This window comes from Narcine bancroftii, chromosome 8 (genome assembly GCF_036971445.1).
Source record: "Narcine bancroftii isolate sNarBan1 chromosome 8, sNarBan1.hap1, whole genome shotgun sequence".
In the NCBI taxonomy this organism is placed as follows: Eukaryota; Metazoa; Chordata; class Chondrichthyes; order Torpediniformes; family Narcinidae; genus Narcine; species Narcine bancroftii.
The window spans coordinates 139528819-139544983 of record NC_091476.1 but is presented as its reverse complement, the minus strand read 5'-3'; the positions used below and the strand labels follow the sequence as shown (position 1 = coordinate 139544983).

The window sequence follows — 16165 nt, the reverse complement described above, 5'->3', positions numbered from 1 at the left end:
AGTGGAGGCAGCTTTGGTAGTATTTTTGGTGGAAGTGTTTGGTAGGTGTATCTCCATGTGTGGAGCAAGAAACCGTCAAAAAGGGGGTGAAGACTAGCTTTAGTGAAATGATTGTAACATCAGGGAATTTGGTTACATGAGAAGATTGGAGAAGCTGAGTTGCTATCAGAACCCTGTCTTGAGAATGCATCTAATGGAGGTTCTTAATGTCATAGAGAAGTTAGGCAAGATCTACAAATGTTTCGGTTTATAGAATGATCAAGTATCAAAGAACGGAGAATGAATGGGATTGTCAAAGGTCAAATAAAGGAGGTATTTTCTGTAGAAGGTTAGAATCTTGCATGAGAATATGGGGGAAATTTAATCACAGGAAAACATAGCAAACTGGAAAAGGATTTGGAAAAATAAGTATTGTCAAGGCTTAGAGGATCAGAATGTGGAAAGTTCTGCTTGTGGAAAGCACTGACTTGAGGGATTGAATGAATGATCTTCCTTGTTTTCATTATTGTGATCAGGCCTTCCTAGTAACATCCATTTGTTTAGTCTCAATAATCTTTTAAAGAATGGTCTGCACAGAAAATAAAGTTGGGCATAGCAATATTGTACAGAAATTATGGATGTTTAAATGTTCACATTCGAAGCTTCTTGATGCCAAATCCATGAAAGTATTTTTTTAGAATGTTGAATAAAAAGCTGAAATAAGACATTTGAATCCAGAATATTGAACAGTTTATGAAACTACCAGATACATAATTAGGAAAACAGTAGGATATATATTTTGGAAATGTATCATGTGGCTTCATTGAAATGAGCTTGAGTGCTTTTTGTCAGCTGGCATCTGTTCGACATAACAAGTTTGATGCTGCAAAGTCTATATCGGCATTCAGAAGAATTATTGATGCAACTTTCTCTCCTTGGGGTTTATCTTTAAAACCAAGCTTCAAAAGGCCTTCCTGCAGTGCATCAAACCACATCTAAGCTCAATGCATGTACATTTTTAACATTATGGTTTTATATTGAAGACAGGGTAAGTGATCTCCATAAAGAAAATCCAATGTTGACTTTAATAAGACACATGGGTTTATAACTAATAAAGAAACTTCAATATCCTTAGAAAATAAAACAGAACTAAAGATGCTGGAAATTTGAATCAAAATGCTGGAAAATATCATCAGTAGAATGGCATCTTGGGATGGAGAACTTAGTATCTGTGACCCTTCTTCAGAACTCTTCTGGTTTGCTGAGCTTTTGCAGCATTTTCCAATTTAGCTTCCCTATTTCAGTGTTTTGGACTAGCCAGGAAACCTTCTTGAGCTAAAGTCCCAGCATGTCTTATCCTTTGTTAACTTCAAAATGTGCCACTCCCAACTATCCCTTTTTCTACCCTACTTCCCACATCTAAATGCCAATAATGGCGGTTAGCACAACGCTTTTACAGCGTTAGCTCTTGGAGTTCGAATCCCGCGCTGTCTATAAGGAGTTTGTACATTCTCCCCACGTCTGCGTGAGTTTCCTCTGGGTGCTCCGGTTTCCTCCCACCATTCAAAAACGTACCAGGGTTTTAGGTTAATTGGGTGGCATGGGCTCATGGGCCAAAAGGGCCTGTTACTGAGCTGTATATCTAAATTTAAAATTTATAACAAAAAGCTTTGCAAACTGTTAGGTCTGCTTTGTTCATGAATGAGTGAGACAAACACCAGACTGAGTCGAAATCAGGGTTCTTTGTTCTTTATTACCGGATTGTAACACTTGCGACTAACCAGGTTAGTCGGAGAATGCATTCTGCCGTTATCAGCAAAATGGTGATTTTTTATACCCTTGGATATGTGCTTAGAACATCATCATATCATTACTTGTCCAATGACTAAAACTGTTGCTATCCTTTCCCTGCTAGCTTCCTGCCTCTCAATCCATCAATGTCTCTCTTATCTTGTAAGTACAAGGATGCATTCACATCTTGTTACAGCCCTGCACATTCCCATCTCATGATGTTTTACCTTACAATACGCACGTGTGCTGTCCTTGAGAACATTGTCCTGATAAGATGGATGTTTTACCATGGAACCAATTGTTGGTGCAGAAACCTTGCAGTTTTCTTTTCCAAATAAATAATTGAAAATTCTCTTTCATATACCAGACACAAAGAGATTATTGTTAGTTCAAGGAAATCAGATTTTGTAGTTTAGTAAACACTCTTTTCAAACCCACACAGATTGAATCTGAAATTTTTCTCCTACTAATTTAATATTTCTCTCTGTTTTAGGTTGATGAAAGAGCAAGAAGAAAAGGGGAACCTGGTTGCCATTCTGATAAGCGATCATTCAGATAAAAAGTAAGTCTTTGCTGCATTGCCCTTTTTCCCTTGAGACCAATGGGACTTGGTCCAAAGGCTTTGTACGACCCAGTCAGTGTAAGGTTGTGACCCCTGAAAGAGACTGCTCAAAAATGTACAGTAGAATCCCTATTTTCTGACACCTACAGGGATCACAGATCTTGGATATGCAAATTTTGCAGTTGACTGAGACTCACTCTTTTGATGTCTAACTAATATACATGTATTTAAAAAAATCATAGTTTAAAAGACAAAAAGCAGTGCAAAATGTAAAGTGATTTGAAACAAAAATCACTACAGCCATGCATTGCATAACGTTCATTCGGGCAACTTCTGACTGCATGTACATCCGTGGTCCCATAAGATTATGATAGAGTTCAGAAATCTCGATCGGAGAACAGGTCATAGCAGACGTAACCAGATGCAGTGATCGCAGCTGCTTCCCGCACACAACACGTGTATCTCATGTCTTTTGTATATAAAACGATTGCCAACACCTCCCCAAGAAGAGCTTCAACCAGGTCCTTTAGGCATTAAAGGGAGATGATATTATCATTATTGGTGACAGTTCATCAATCAAGGTTATTTGACCTGAAACTCTTCCAGTGGAACACTAGGAGAAACAGAATGTATTATGGATGTTAAGTGACACATGACTGTATTGTGGTCTTTAATTATGTAAAGTTCACTTTATCAGGTAATTCCAGTAACTTAACAAAATTTGAATTCAAACCCCAGTCGCTGGTGCTGGTGCCTTGCGCTACTTGCTATGCAAACCATGCCGCCATCATAATTAACCCCTTCCCCAAGTTTACTGATAAAGCCTTACTAATATATCTAATACTAATAAAGACAAAAAATAAGGAGACACTTCTGGAGAGTCTCTCCAGTGGAGAGTGGCATGAACATCTCTTCATCCTGGGCGCAGCCAGTTCATTCCAATGCAATTTTATACAAACAGCTGCTGTGGCTGGGCCATGAGCGGGATGCTCTGCTGTCTCAACGTTTACTCACATCTTCACCAAGGGTTTGTGTGTTGCTTTGGAGGATATTTACTCTTACAGGAGCATCTTCCTCATGCTGACAACCTGATTGACCTCCATGCAGTTGGATATAACAAATAAGGGGCATTGCAAGTTGAGCCAACCTGCTCGTGTGCAACGAATTCTCCGCATTCTCCTCCGGAGTCCATCCGCCCGGTCTCATTTCTTTAAATTTATTTATTTATTTATCTCCTCGATTATTTATTTATTTGCCAGTTGTTTGAGTTTCCAGTTGATTGAATTCTGGATAATGGGGATTTTACTGTATTTCTAATGAATACCCAGGAACAAAGGTGTATGGGTGTTGCTCAGATAGCTCAGAGAGCTGCAAGAACGACCCATTGAGGCAGATGGGCTGAGAGCAACTGTTGTGGGTTCTGGTGCTAATACATTGGTGATGCTGCCTTACAGCATGACCATGACCCAGGTTTGATCCCAGCCTTAGATGCTGAATGTGTGGAATTTGCACGTTATACCTGCGACTGTGTAGGGTTTCCCTGGAGTGCTCTGCTTTTCTCTCACATTCCAAAGTGCCACTCAATTAAATAGGTATGACAAATTACCTCTAGAGAAGACGGGTAGCAGGAAGATCAAAGGAGAGATGATTGCGAGAGATTTTTTAAAAATGGCAGTGCTGCTCCTGGTGCGGACCCGGGGAGAGCATGGACTGGAGACGCAGCGCTTCCCCGTGGTGTCCTACTGTCTACAGCTCCATACAGGCTGTTAAAGGAGCTAACTAACAGTGGTTTATTTAAAAACCTGCAACTGCAGAGTCCTGCCTCAAGATGGCGATGCCTATACTCAGCAGTGACCTCGAGGGTTTGCAGACTCTGAGGGAGCAGAGGAGTGGTGCAGGGCACCAGTGATGGGGAGATCATTCCCTCCCCCCTAGCATTGCACTCTGCTGAGAAGGAGAAGCAGAAGGTTCGGGTTGCCAATAGTTGGAACTGAACTGGAGTCTTGTATGGCCACCGAGATGCGGGAGCACTGGAGGCAAATCCACAGACACTCGATGACTCTGGCAGAACTATCTTTTGCTTCTCTTTCTCTGACTGTAGGGGGTGCTGGGCAATGCTAAAGTGAATGGCAAATCTTTGCGTTGTGCCAAACTAAAGGCAATTTCGTGCAATATTACATTTCAGTTTTATTATGTGATATTAGATAGTTCAGTAAAACCCATTGTTTGACAGGTATGGGAAGTTGGATGCCGGATAAGTAAATTTTTCGGTTGCTTGAGGTTGCATGGATTGGAAAACTAAGGCATGTCAATTTTAAACGCTTGAATTTTTAAAAATCTATTTCTTTTTTTTTCTGTTTGCTTGAGGCTGCCTGTTGCCTGAATTCCAGATAACCAGGGTTTTATTGTATCGGATCTTAGAAAATTTGTGATGGGGGGAAAAAATGGGTGAATAGAACTGATTAGTATGCTTTGAGTGCGTGTCTAAACTCAATGGACTAAATGGCCTCAGATGAGAGAGAAAATAAAACAAGGTTGATTTGGAGGGCTTTATTTTGGAAATCTACCATCTTTGCACGAATGGCAGAATTTCGCTTTTGAGTTGTCTTGCATTGATGGCAGCGCTGACAATTTTTACCCAAATGCTGGAAAATCTAAACTGTCCTAATGACTGTGCCAAAATCACTCTAGAGTTGCCCATGGCAAACTAGCCCTTGGGAGGACTGGGCACACAAAAACACCACCAAATACAACGGTGGAAACCTAGTGAGTAAGTACAACATGGTGCGTTCCAACAGGACCTCAGTCCTGCACTGTGGTTGTGCAGTATCCAATGGGAATTTCTGATACGATGCAGGAAATGAGCAAAGGATGGAGTTCCCTCACTGGCTGCCCAGGGATTACAAACTAACAGTGAATTTATCAGCAAGTGTTTCATAGTCCTGATGGTGATCTGCTGTCACAAGGCAGACATTCTCATTCTCACTCTCTGAATGTTCTGGCAATGCTCTGGACTTCAAACATTGGTTACTTTTTCACCTTTTAGCATGTTATTTGTAGAGTAGATACCAAATGGGCCCACCAATTTGATGTTTTTGTGGGTTTTTTATGATATTGGATGTGGTCACAATTCTCTGAATCTGGAAGAAAGTCTGAGCCATTTTCTCACAAATTTAGTTTTAATCTTGGCTTGTCACAGGGAGAAGCTGAATGAGGATTTGGCAAAACTGCGACTCCAGCACAACAAGCTCAACAAGAACATTTTGGAAGAGACAGAGCGTGCTTTAAAAGCTGAGGTTCGTTTGTTGTACGTTTTGGGGTTTGGGTACTCTGTCTGGTGGTCTGCTGTCTCTCCCTGCCATGGACAACTTTTACACTCGCCTTTTAAGGTGTTACACAATCCCCCGTGGTAGCACCTCCTGATCTGAACTTTGTGGTATTTGCTTCTATTTTTTTAGAGGTCGATAATGGCAAACAGGCCCCGATGTGAATTGTTTGAGGAATAAATTATCTGTTTATCGTTTGAATCGAGTCTGACACTCCAATGAAGTAATGAGGGGGTCTGACACTGCAATGCAGTAATGAGGGAGTCTGACATTCCAATACAATAATGAGGGAGTCTGACACCCCAATGCAGTAATGAGGGAGTCTGACACTCCAATGCAGTAATGAGGGAGTCTGACGCTGTCCGAAGTTCTATCTTTTGACTGCGAAGTTAAATAAAAGACTTTTCTCTTTTCTTTCACCTTTTTTGTACTTTTACTTTCCATTTTCCTTTCTTGCTGTTTTCATTCATGAATAAAACAAAAAAAGAAATTCGAGTGAACTGTTTTCGCCATCGATGGGTAACCCAGAGCAAAAAAAAAAACACTCTGCTGGAGGGAACTCAGTGGTGCGAGCGATATCAGTGGGAGAGGAAGAAGTGGCAATGATTTTGGTGGAAACCCTTCATCAAGGCTGTCTCACTGCTCCTTCTCCGTGGTTTTCACTGCTCACTGGCTCCTGGGCCACATTCTGATCAAGACTCACTGCTGTAGCTATGTGCCTTCCCGTCTTGATGTAGGGTTCGGGCCTGAAATGTCAGCAATTCTTTATCTCCCACTGATGCTATTTGATCAGCTGAGTTTCTCCAGCAGATTGGTTTTTGCTTCAGATTCCAGCATCTACATCTCTTGTGTCTTCAGTAATGGGTCATGTGTTAAATTCCTCTTTGTGAACTGGAGTAAAAAAAAGGATCCCGACCTGAAACTTTCCATCCTCTCCATGGACACTGCCTGGCCCACTGTGTCCCTCTGGCTCCTCATTGTTCACCATTCCAGCACCTCGAGTTCTGGGGTTCCTCAAATGTCTTTGTTCAGGAGTTGATTATTGACTTCAGGAAGAAAAAAAGCGGAAGCGTAGGATCCAGTAATCATTTGGGGATCAGAGGTGGGGAGGGTGAGCAAATGTAAGTTCTTGGAAGTCACTATCTCAGAGGATCTTTCCTGGACCCAACGCACCAATGACATCATGAGGAAAGCACATCAGTGCCCCTAGTTCCTCAGGAGTTTGAGGAGGTTTGGTATGACACCAGAAACCCTGGCAAATTTTTACAGATGTGTGGTGTAAAGTGTGCTGTCAGGCTGCATTATGGTCTGGTGTGGGGAATATCAAACCCCCCACCCCCCAGCGTAAAGCCCTGCTAAAGTTAGTGGACGCAGCCCAGGAGCCCAGGACATCACAGGCAAAACCCTTCTCACCACCGAGAACATCTACAGGGAACACTGCTGCCGGAGAGCAGCAGCAACCATCAAGGATCCACAACACCCAGCACATGCTCTGTTCTTGCTGCTGCCATCATAAAGAGGTCTAGGTGCTACAAGACTCACACCACCAGGTTCAGGAACAGCTGCCACCCCTCCACCATCAGTCTCCCCAACAACAAACTTAATCTGGGACTTGTTTAAGGACTCTTATTTTCACACTTCATTGATTTTTTTTCACTCTGTATTGCAGTCAGTTGCTTACATTTCTTTTTTTGTTTATGCTGGATACAGTTTTTTTTACACTACTAATAAGTGGTCATTTTGCCTTGCCCAGTGGAAAAAAATATCTCATTGATTGTATGTGATGTCATGTATTTACTCTGACAATAAATCTGAAATCTTTGTTCAATCACCATTCAACTCCCCATGAACCTACCTTCACCAGCTGGCTCAACATCGCCACCTTGAGGGAGATATGGAGGTGGGCAATGGATGTTGGACTTGCTGGCAATACTTGCATCCTGAGAACAGAGGCAAACAGAGGCAAATGTTCTCTATTTTACAAATCATTAATGCTTAAACTGTTACAGGTACAGTCTTTGGAGAGCAAAAGGGACATTGCAGTTATGATGTTGGAGCAGGCAGCTAATGAGGCAGAACTGCAGATTTGCAATTTAAGGTCAGAGTCTATTTGCTTCGATTTTTTTTTTTCTCTCTCTCCGAATTTATTACATCTTTATCCAACTGGATGGCACTTGCATTGAATGATGTGAAGGACATAGAGCAAATGTAAACCATTCATCAGACCAGCATTGCATGAAAGCTGAAGGGGTTTGCTGACAGACCAGCCCCAAGATAAATTGTTTTCATTTTGTCTGTGTCCTTCAATATTTTGAAAAGGCAGCATGAAATCAAATTAAGTTAAAGTTTAGATAAAGCCCTATTTAGCACTAGTTCAGGAGCAAGGTACCAAAATTACTTTAGAATCACTTTGATAAGAAAACAGTGCTTTCTTTCAGCCTAGCATCTTCGCTTTTAATGGACTTAAGAATGCGTAAGATTTTGCTGTCTTAACATCATCTTGTAGATCTTTTTCATTCTTAGATCTGCAACCGGAAGTTCAAACCTTGCACGTGAATGGCAGAGAAGGTTGAGCAACATCCAAGTTGAAACGGAGAATATAAAGGTGAGATTTAGACAGCAGGCCAAGTTGAGAATTGTGGTCCATTCTTTGTAAAACAACAACTGTTTCTGTCCACACCTGAGCCTGCCAAGAAGTCACAGACTTTTCTAAACTCTTAAGACATAAAATTTATTTGTTTTGCCAGGTAGCCTTTCAGAATCTCAAAGGAATCTGTGACAACTGGTGGGGATAGGCTGAGTCCATTCTGAATTGCAAGAATTTACAAATAATTTTCCAGTTTGTCTTCATTTATTTTATTCATGTTTGTTTTTAATTCTTTTGAAGTCGACTTCACATGTAGTTAATGGCTCAGTTTCCTGCATTCAGAAGAATTTAAGAAATAAGAGCAGGACTAGACCAGCCACTCAATCAGATAATGGACTCAGTTCAACTCATTCGTTTGCTCCTCTTAATCCTTAATTCTCCTACTATTCAAAAGTCTGATTTCTGTGTCTTAAATACAATTAATGCCTTTACTGCTTCATCGGTGAAAGGATTCCACAAATTCACTCCTCTCATGGAGAAGCAGTTCTTCCTCCTCTCTGTCTTAAATTACTTCCTTGAATCTTGAGACTATGTCCCCTCTTTTTGGTCTCACTTAATAGAAACCAGCTTCCTGCTTCTATCTTGTTTATTCTTTTTATAATTCTATTTAGACTTTTTTCAAAGTTTAGATATGCAGCACGATAACAGCCCTTTTGTCCCACAAGCCCGTGGTCCCCAATTACACCAATTAATCTACAGCCCCGGTACATTTTGAACGATGGGAGGAAACTGGAGCTCCCAGGGAAAACCCACTCAGACATAGGGACAATGTACAAGCTCCTTACAGACAGTGTGGGATTTGAACCCCAGTGCTGATCGTGCTCTAACAGTGTTGCGTTATCCGCTATGCTAACTGTGCCGCTGAGTCTAAGATCTCCCACATCCTTAGAAATTCCAATGAGTTGATCCCCAGTCTAATCCTCCCATTTCTGGAATCAACCTGGTGAATTTGCTCTGCACCACCTCAGAAACCAATTGCAACACCCGGGTAGCCCTCCTGGGACCTGGGAGCAATTATTGGATCTTGGGTGCCCGAATATTCTTTTGCATACAAGGAGAGAAGAATTGCACGCACTACTCCCATTTGTGGCTATACCTGTGCAGTTATATGGAACCTCCCTGCTCTTAAATTCAATCCCTTTGGCAATAGCCAGTATTCAATTTTCCGCCTTGATTACCTGCAAACTAACCCTTTGTTATTCATGGACAAGCACTCCCAAGTCTCTGCACATCTGCATGCTACAATTTTCTACTCTTTAAATAATAGTCCTCGTGGCTTTCTTTCTTTTCTCTCTAGTTAGGCAAATTTCTTCCAAAGCCAAGCAGATTTTGGAAATACTTAATCTGGCCACCAGATGGAGGATCTTTCTAATAAGAATGGTCTTTCATCTGCAGTAGGAGATCAAATTTATCACAAATTGCCTCTTTGTCTTGGGGCCAGACTGTTGGCTTTTTTTAAAATTTGCTGAGAAATACACAGATTGGGTTATTGCACCTGTCTGCAGGATTTGCAGACAGCCTGAGGAATATTGCAAGTTGTCTGCAGAGCGTTTGGTTCCATGTTGTTAGCTTGTGTCACGCATAGGTCAGTGGCTCATCCTCAAATTTTCCTTGAAGAAAATGGTGAAAACTTCAGGGGCCCACTCTGAAGGCTACAACACTAACATGCTTATTTAATATTAAAGCTGTCAGAGATGCTGTGTTTTGTGAAAGATATCTAATTGAGGTCTGACTCCACTCCCCTCCACCTCCTCCCCATCCTCGGATTTTTCCTGCGTGGCCTGGTCATTATTTGTTCCTCTTCCCATATCAGATATGAAATGATTTGATCATCATCTCATTTTTGTTTGTGGAAGCTCACTGAGCTATTTCTCTGCTTTGAATTTAGTTTGAAAATAGTGTCACGTAAATGCATAAATCTTTTATCTAATTTTTAGTCTGCAAATACTGTTTACAGAATCAGTATAAGGGCCACATTGAGATGGTCAAGAATGGTGCGCAACTGAGCAGCCTTCCTCCCATACAAATGCCAACTCTGCCACCTCCTCCCGCAGAGGTAAGAGTAAGAAAGCCAATGCTTAATGGTGTTATCTTTTACTGATTTATTCAAGAGATGTGGATGCTGGCAATTCATGTCTGGCCCGAATTGCCCTTGGACCAAGGAGGCAATTAAGATCTGAGGTTGCATGTCAAACAAATCAGTTTGTGAGGATCTGGTTATGTGGTTGCTCTTCCAAAAGCCCAACTTTTTTTTTTTCAGATTCCTAATTGATTTGGTTGCTCAAATTTAAATTCCCCAGCTGCAGTGATGGGATTTGAACTCTTGTCTTGGGATGAACGATCTAGATTTTTGTGTACTAGTCCAATGATTCAACCACTTTGCTATATTTCCACTCATTAACTAAAGGGTAATAGATCACTCATCAAATTTAGACGTCTTACAATCAACTACGTCCTGTGTTCTGCTACACTAATTACAATTCTCTTTGTCACTCGTAATTTGTCCAAAACAAGTAATCTATTAAAACAATGACAGGATCAATTTCGTAGTGTGTGTTCATTATGAGTACAAAGGTAATAATAAAACATCTGTGGCTTTAATCAACTCCAGAAGTGAAAGCATGGGTCTGCCATCCAACCCCAAGATCCTGCTATGCCATTCAATCTTGTGCCAACTCTGTATTCTTGATTATTTTCTTTATTCAAAACAATCCATTGATATTGGTCTGGAAAATTTGTAAAGCTTGAAGTATCTAGGATAGAGAATTCCAAAGCCAATTCCCCCTCTGAGTAGGATTTCTCTGCATGTCAGCTATAATTACTCCAGCTCTCACCCAGAGCTCCAGGCACTCCAGCCAGGCAGAACTCCCTCTCCTCACCTGTGCTATCAAACCCTCGCAAGATTTTTTTTTGCATTTCAACGAGTTCACTTTGATCATTCTTCAATTCTCGAGGCAGTATAGATTCATGTTATTTATTTTCCATTGGATCAATCTCTATTATTGTATCTTGCCAGTTGCTTGGTGTAACTACACCAAAAAAAAAACACAGACTTTCACTTCCTCAGAGATTCTGCTGGTCTTTCTCCAATCAAAATTCCCATACCTTTTATTTTACAGAATGTTATTCCACTTAAAATGCCAGCGTTCTTAAACATGATCAGTTGTGCTTTGATCATGGGCAGTTTTTGTAAATTCCGGTGAAATGAAGTCAGGAGTTTCCTTGGATTAGTTATTTTTGAGTACAATTTATTGTCTGTATCTGATTGCCCCTGAGTTAAGATGGCAATTAAGAGTTGTTAATGCTGAATCTGGAGTTGCCTGTCAAACGCCAGATTTCTTCCCTGAAGGACATTTGTAAACCAGAAGGGCATTGATGTTATTCTCACTGTGACCAGCTTTGGTTCAGATTACATTTTAATTACTTGAATGAATAGTTTGTATCATTGCCAACTCTATTCTGCATCAAGACTCATAAATCTTTGTGTTTCTTTCAAACCTACAGCTTGATCTACGATCCCAAAGAAGCTCGCACCCCACTCCCAGCTTGCCCCCATTTTTCCCCAGTAGTATGCCTTCATTGACAGCATTTCCCCCCGTTACCTTTTACACGCAGCCTGTCCCATCTGCTCCAGATATTCCGCCAAGTTTGGGCCCTTCGGCAGAGGTTGAGGATCACGGCACCCCAGCTGTTGCAAGCCCTTCCTCAAAGCTGGGAAAACTCTTCAACAAGCTGGAGTCAAAATTTCCAAACAGCAGCAGGTATGGCTCCCTCCAACTTAGTAGGGAATGAGAATTGCTCTGGGTGCTGGCATGGACCTAGAAATGGCCTGCCTCTACGTAAGGGACTGTATGATGAGCTCTCTTCCATTTTGTCCAGATCACACCTCCAGCACATCCTACTGCAGATAAAGAACTCACGTGGAACTTTAGCTGGCCTCTCAGTGGAGGAACTAATCCAGCAAGTGGCAAAGTATCTCAGTGAACCAGACCAGGTAACTCTAGAGCAAGGGCCCAAAATGCAAGCCATCTCTGGCTCAGTGAACGTCAGAATGGGAAAGTTGATAATTTCTGACTGTTTCTTTTCCACAGTTATCAGGCTCCTGAAGGAACCTCAAAATGTTGCCTTTTCCCAGTACCAACTGATCTCTCATTGCATCTCTGCACATGTTGTTCCATGTTTTACTTGTGCTATGTATGTAATGTCTAACTGGTCTTCTCACAAACCAACTCTGACATTGCATCCATGGTTCATGTGATAATTCTGTATATACTGTACATATATAATACTCGATCCTGTGTGAAAGTTGAACCCCCCTTTTTTGGCCCCAAAATCGCGCATTTTCCGTAGATCCCATGTAAAAATTCAACCCCTTCCCTCATTTTTTTTTGCATCCAGCAGCCCGTCTGAGCACCTGACATCCCGATCACAGATCTTCGCCCCAACTACCCGCGCGTTGGAGTTGTTGACACCCCATCTGTGAACCCTCTCCTTGGCTGTCATCCCATTCAGGCTCCCAACTGCCCTGACCGCAGATCCTCGCCTCAGCTGCCCGTCCATCTGAGCTCCTGACACCCCAATTACCAACCCTCTCCTTGGCTGTCAGCCTATCTGGGCTCCTGACTGCCATGACTGCGTACCCTCTCCTCGGCCACCCCGCCATCCAAACTCCCTATCGCGAGCTCCCAACACCCTGACCACCCGTCCACAGGAGCACCTGAAGGATCTGCGGTCAAGATCTCCAATGGGCAGATATTCGCCTTGGTTGCCCACCTACCTGAGCTCCTGACCACCCGCCAATCCAAGCTCCTGGTGCCTTGACTGTGAACCCTTGCCTCGGCTGCCTGGCCATCCAAGCTCCCGACAGCCTGCCCATAGGAGTTCCTGACCGCAGATTCTTGTCTTGGTGCCTGCCCATCCGAGAGTGGACTTATCACCCGGTCTCGGTCATCCAAGCTCCCAATGCCTTGAACGGCACAGGTATATGCCAAGGTCAAATGTAGAATCCGTATAAAATTCAAACTTTAAATTTGACCCCAAAATTTGACTATTATATGAGTATATTCGGTAAGCTCAACTTGGAATGTGACTTACTTTCTGCATAATTTCTTTCTGGGACAAAACACATTTTGGTATGTTAATGCTGATTAGAATTTACTGATGGTGAGGGAAGTCGTAGCTGGGTGTGGGAGGGTAATGCAGTAGCAAGGCATGCATGCAGAGCAACCAAGGATGTTCAGATCTTCAGAGGCTCTGGCTGATATCAAAGAGTTTGAAGCAAGGTGGGATTAATGTCCGGGCTCACAGTTAATAGTTAATGTCATGGGCACCAACATCAGTATACTCTGAATATAAGGAGCAGAAGATACTGCAGCACCTATCTCAATTCTTCAAAAGTTCAGTGGATGCAGGGTAGTTAGTAATTATATATATCAATCTTGGTTATTGGTGATAGAAATACCCGATCACATCCAATTGTGGATCCAATAACCACATGCAGCCTTTTCACAAAAAGAAGGTAATGGTTTACTGTGAGAGCGCAGAAGCTTAAGTGTTCGCAGCATGCAACTGTTTCCAATGAAAAGGAATCTCGCTTAGTGCTTTTAATTCCCTCTCTGAGCAGGGCCTGCCATCGGTTGTCCCAAGGGTGTCTCCCAGCCCGACTAGGCATTTCCTGCCATCTGCATCTCAGGCCAGTCCTCGTGTGGCCGTGCCCAAGCACAGAAGTGGACCTCTTCCTCTGTACCAAGAGAGACCGGCGCAGGTTGGTAAACTGCTTCATCGTCACAGTGGAGATTGTTGGTTTTGCTGCTCCACACCTTCATCTCTGAATTGTTGCTTCCTTACGTACTTAATAAGTCGTTGGAGGAAAAACGCACAGGAATTTTGAAACAACTCAGCTGGTCTCGTAGTATTCAGTGGAGGCAAAGATATATTGCTGATGTTTCAGCTCTGAGCCCTACTTCAAGCTCAGACCTGAAACATCAGTAATAGATCTTGACCTTCTGTAGACATTGCGTGACCAGCTGAGTTCCGACAGGTTTTCTGCGTGTTTTTACTACAATCACAGCATCTTCAGACTTATGAGTTTCACAAATATTTGGGGGAGCCAGGGGTCCAGGCATGTGTCAAAATAACAAGTTTGTTGTCCTGTTGCTCAGCTTATCTCTGTTGATGGACAGGAGCTCAGAGAAGCTGCAAAATGCCAGGCTTGGGTGCGAAATAGAAACTTGTAGTGATAGTGTGCCGTTAGACTGGTAACATTAATTGTGCCATTGGAATATAAATTAAGATTCATGCTGGCCTTGTTTTTCTTGACTTTTTAAACAACGTGGAATGTTAAAATTTCTGGAATGGGGAGTGTTAGTGGTCGTAAATATGATTCTGGTTTCTCTGATCTTCAGGGACGTGGGAGCCCTCGACTCTGTTTGATGTGTCAGAAGGTTGTGTTTGTCAATGAAATGCATTTAATGGCCTGCTCCCACATTGTCCACAAAGAGGTGAGTGTTCTGCTTCTCATGTTCACCGACATACCCATTAGACGCAGACTTTCCACTTTTCCCTCGCTTGTTGGGACCCCCGGCATCTGCATCAGACACTGATCCACAAATTCTCATTCCCTACTAAGTTGGAGGGAGCCATACCTGCTGCTGTTTGGAAATTTTGACTCCAGCTCGTTGAAGAGTTTTCCCAGCTTTGAGGAAGGGCTTGCAACCGCTGGGGTGCCGTGATCCTCAGTGGACTGATCTTTCCTAGGCAGCCCTGTGGGAGTGCTACACTATCTGAAGTAACCTCTTCCCAATAAAATATTAAATCGAAGCCTGTCTCGTGACTCCTGAATAGTAGTGGGGCAGATCACCATGGAATACAGAGCAACATTTAATCAGTGTGACTGCAATATTGTTGCTGTTTGAGAGATCTAATAATTCAAGCATTACAACCGTGACCACATTTCAAATGACCGTAAACTGCTTCAGGTGGCTGTGAAAGGTTCCACAAATTGCAAGTAATTTTAAAAATAGTTTAAAAAAAAATTAGGGGTATTTTTGGGTGTGAAATCTTTCGGTTAAGGATTGGATTACATAACACTACTAAGTAAAATAAGTAATCTAAGGTGGAATAATTCTTCATGTTTATTTTATTTCTGTTGCTTGTGCTACATTTCTTTGCAAATTGTCAACATGTAAGAATTCTGTTAACACTTGGCAGACTTGTATTGGATGTTGGCATTGATTAGTTTAAGTTGAAATCGAAAGTCACAGAATGAATCACCTGATATTCACTAACCCTTTGGGCCGCTGTAGATGAATGTTGAATTCATAAAAGAAAATGTGCCTACTCTTAATACAGGTATTTTGGTTCTATTTAATTTGGAGATGCAGTGCAGTAGCAGCCCACGCCACCCAAATACACCCATTAATCTACTATCCCCGTGCATCTTTGGAACGTGGGAGGAAACCAGAGCATCTGGAGAAACCCACACAAGTCAGGGGAAGAACGTAGAAATTCCTTCAGACAATGCCGGATTTGAACCCAGGTTGCTGGTACAGTAATGATGTTGCACTAACTGCTGCTTCGCTATCGGTGCTGCCCAAGCTTTAAGCAGAACTTGCACATCTTCCATTCACCGATTAAGAGAATATTGTAGCTACAGAAGAACCCTTTTGGGCCATTATGTCACACAAACTTTGAGCCCTTTGCTGAAGCTGAGAGGCTGCAATTCTACTGTTCTGCTCTGCCCCTTCCTCAATGCCATGAGTCTCCAAACTACAATATCCAGTGCTCAGTCTCACACCATGAACTTCACGAAGTGGTTTGCCCACAGCCTTGAAGTCTGTGGGTTTGATCTTGATGTCAAGC

At 42.3% G+C, this 16165-nt stretch overlaps 1 protein-coding gene across 6 annotated transcripts in view; it reads left to right on the top strand.

Moving 5' to 3' along the window:
- LOC138741248 (RING finger protein 214-like) overlaps positions 1 to 16165 on the top strand; it is a 38476-nt gene that overhangs the window by 17934 nt on the left and 4377 nt on the right. For 4 of the 6 annotated variants that reach the window (XM_069895020.1, XM_069895024.1, XM_069895023.1 and 1 more), the window contains exons 7-16: positions 2264 to 2332; positions 5532 to 5628; positions 7668 to 7756; positions 8182 to 8263; positions 10263 to 10361; positions 11810 to 12066; positions 12185 to 12299; positions 13929 to 14069; positions 14710 to 14805; positions 15656 to 15837. In XM_069895020.1, the coding sequence (XP_069751121.1) occupies positions 2264 to 2332; positions 5532 to 5628; positions 7668 to 7756; positions 8182 to 8263; positions 10263 to 10361; positions 11810 to 12066; positions 12185 to 12299; positions 13929 to 14069; positions 14710 to 14805; positions 15656 to 15808 (1198 nt within the window). In that variant the 3' untranslated portion in view covers positions 15809 to 15837. Of the gene's footprint in view, positions 1 to 2263; positions 2333 to 5531; positions 5629 to 7667; positions 7757 to 8181; positions 8264 to 10262; positions 10362 to 11809; positions 12067 to 12184; positions 12300 to 13928; positions 14070 to 14709; positions 14806 to 15655; positions 15838 to 16165 lie in introns of those variants that run through there. The other 2 variants (XM_069895025.1, XM_069895021.1) reach the window with 2 other exon arrangements.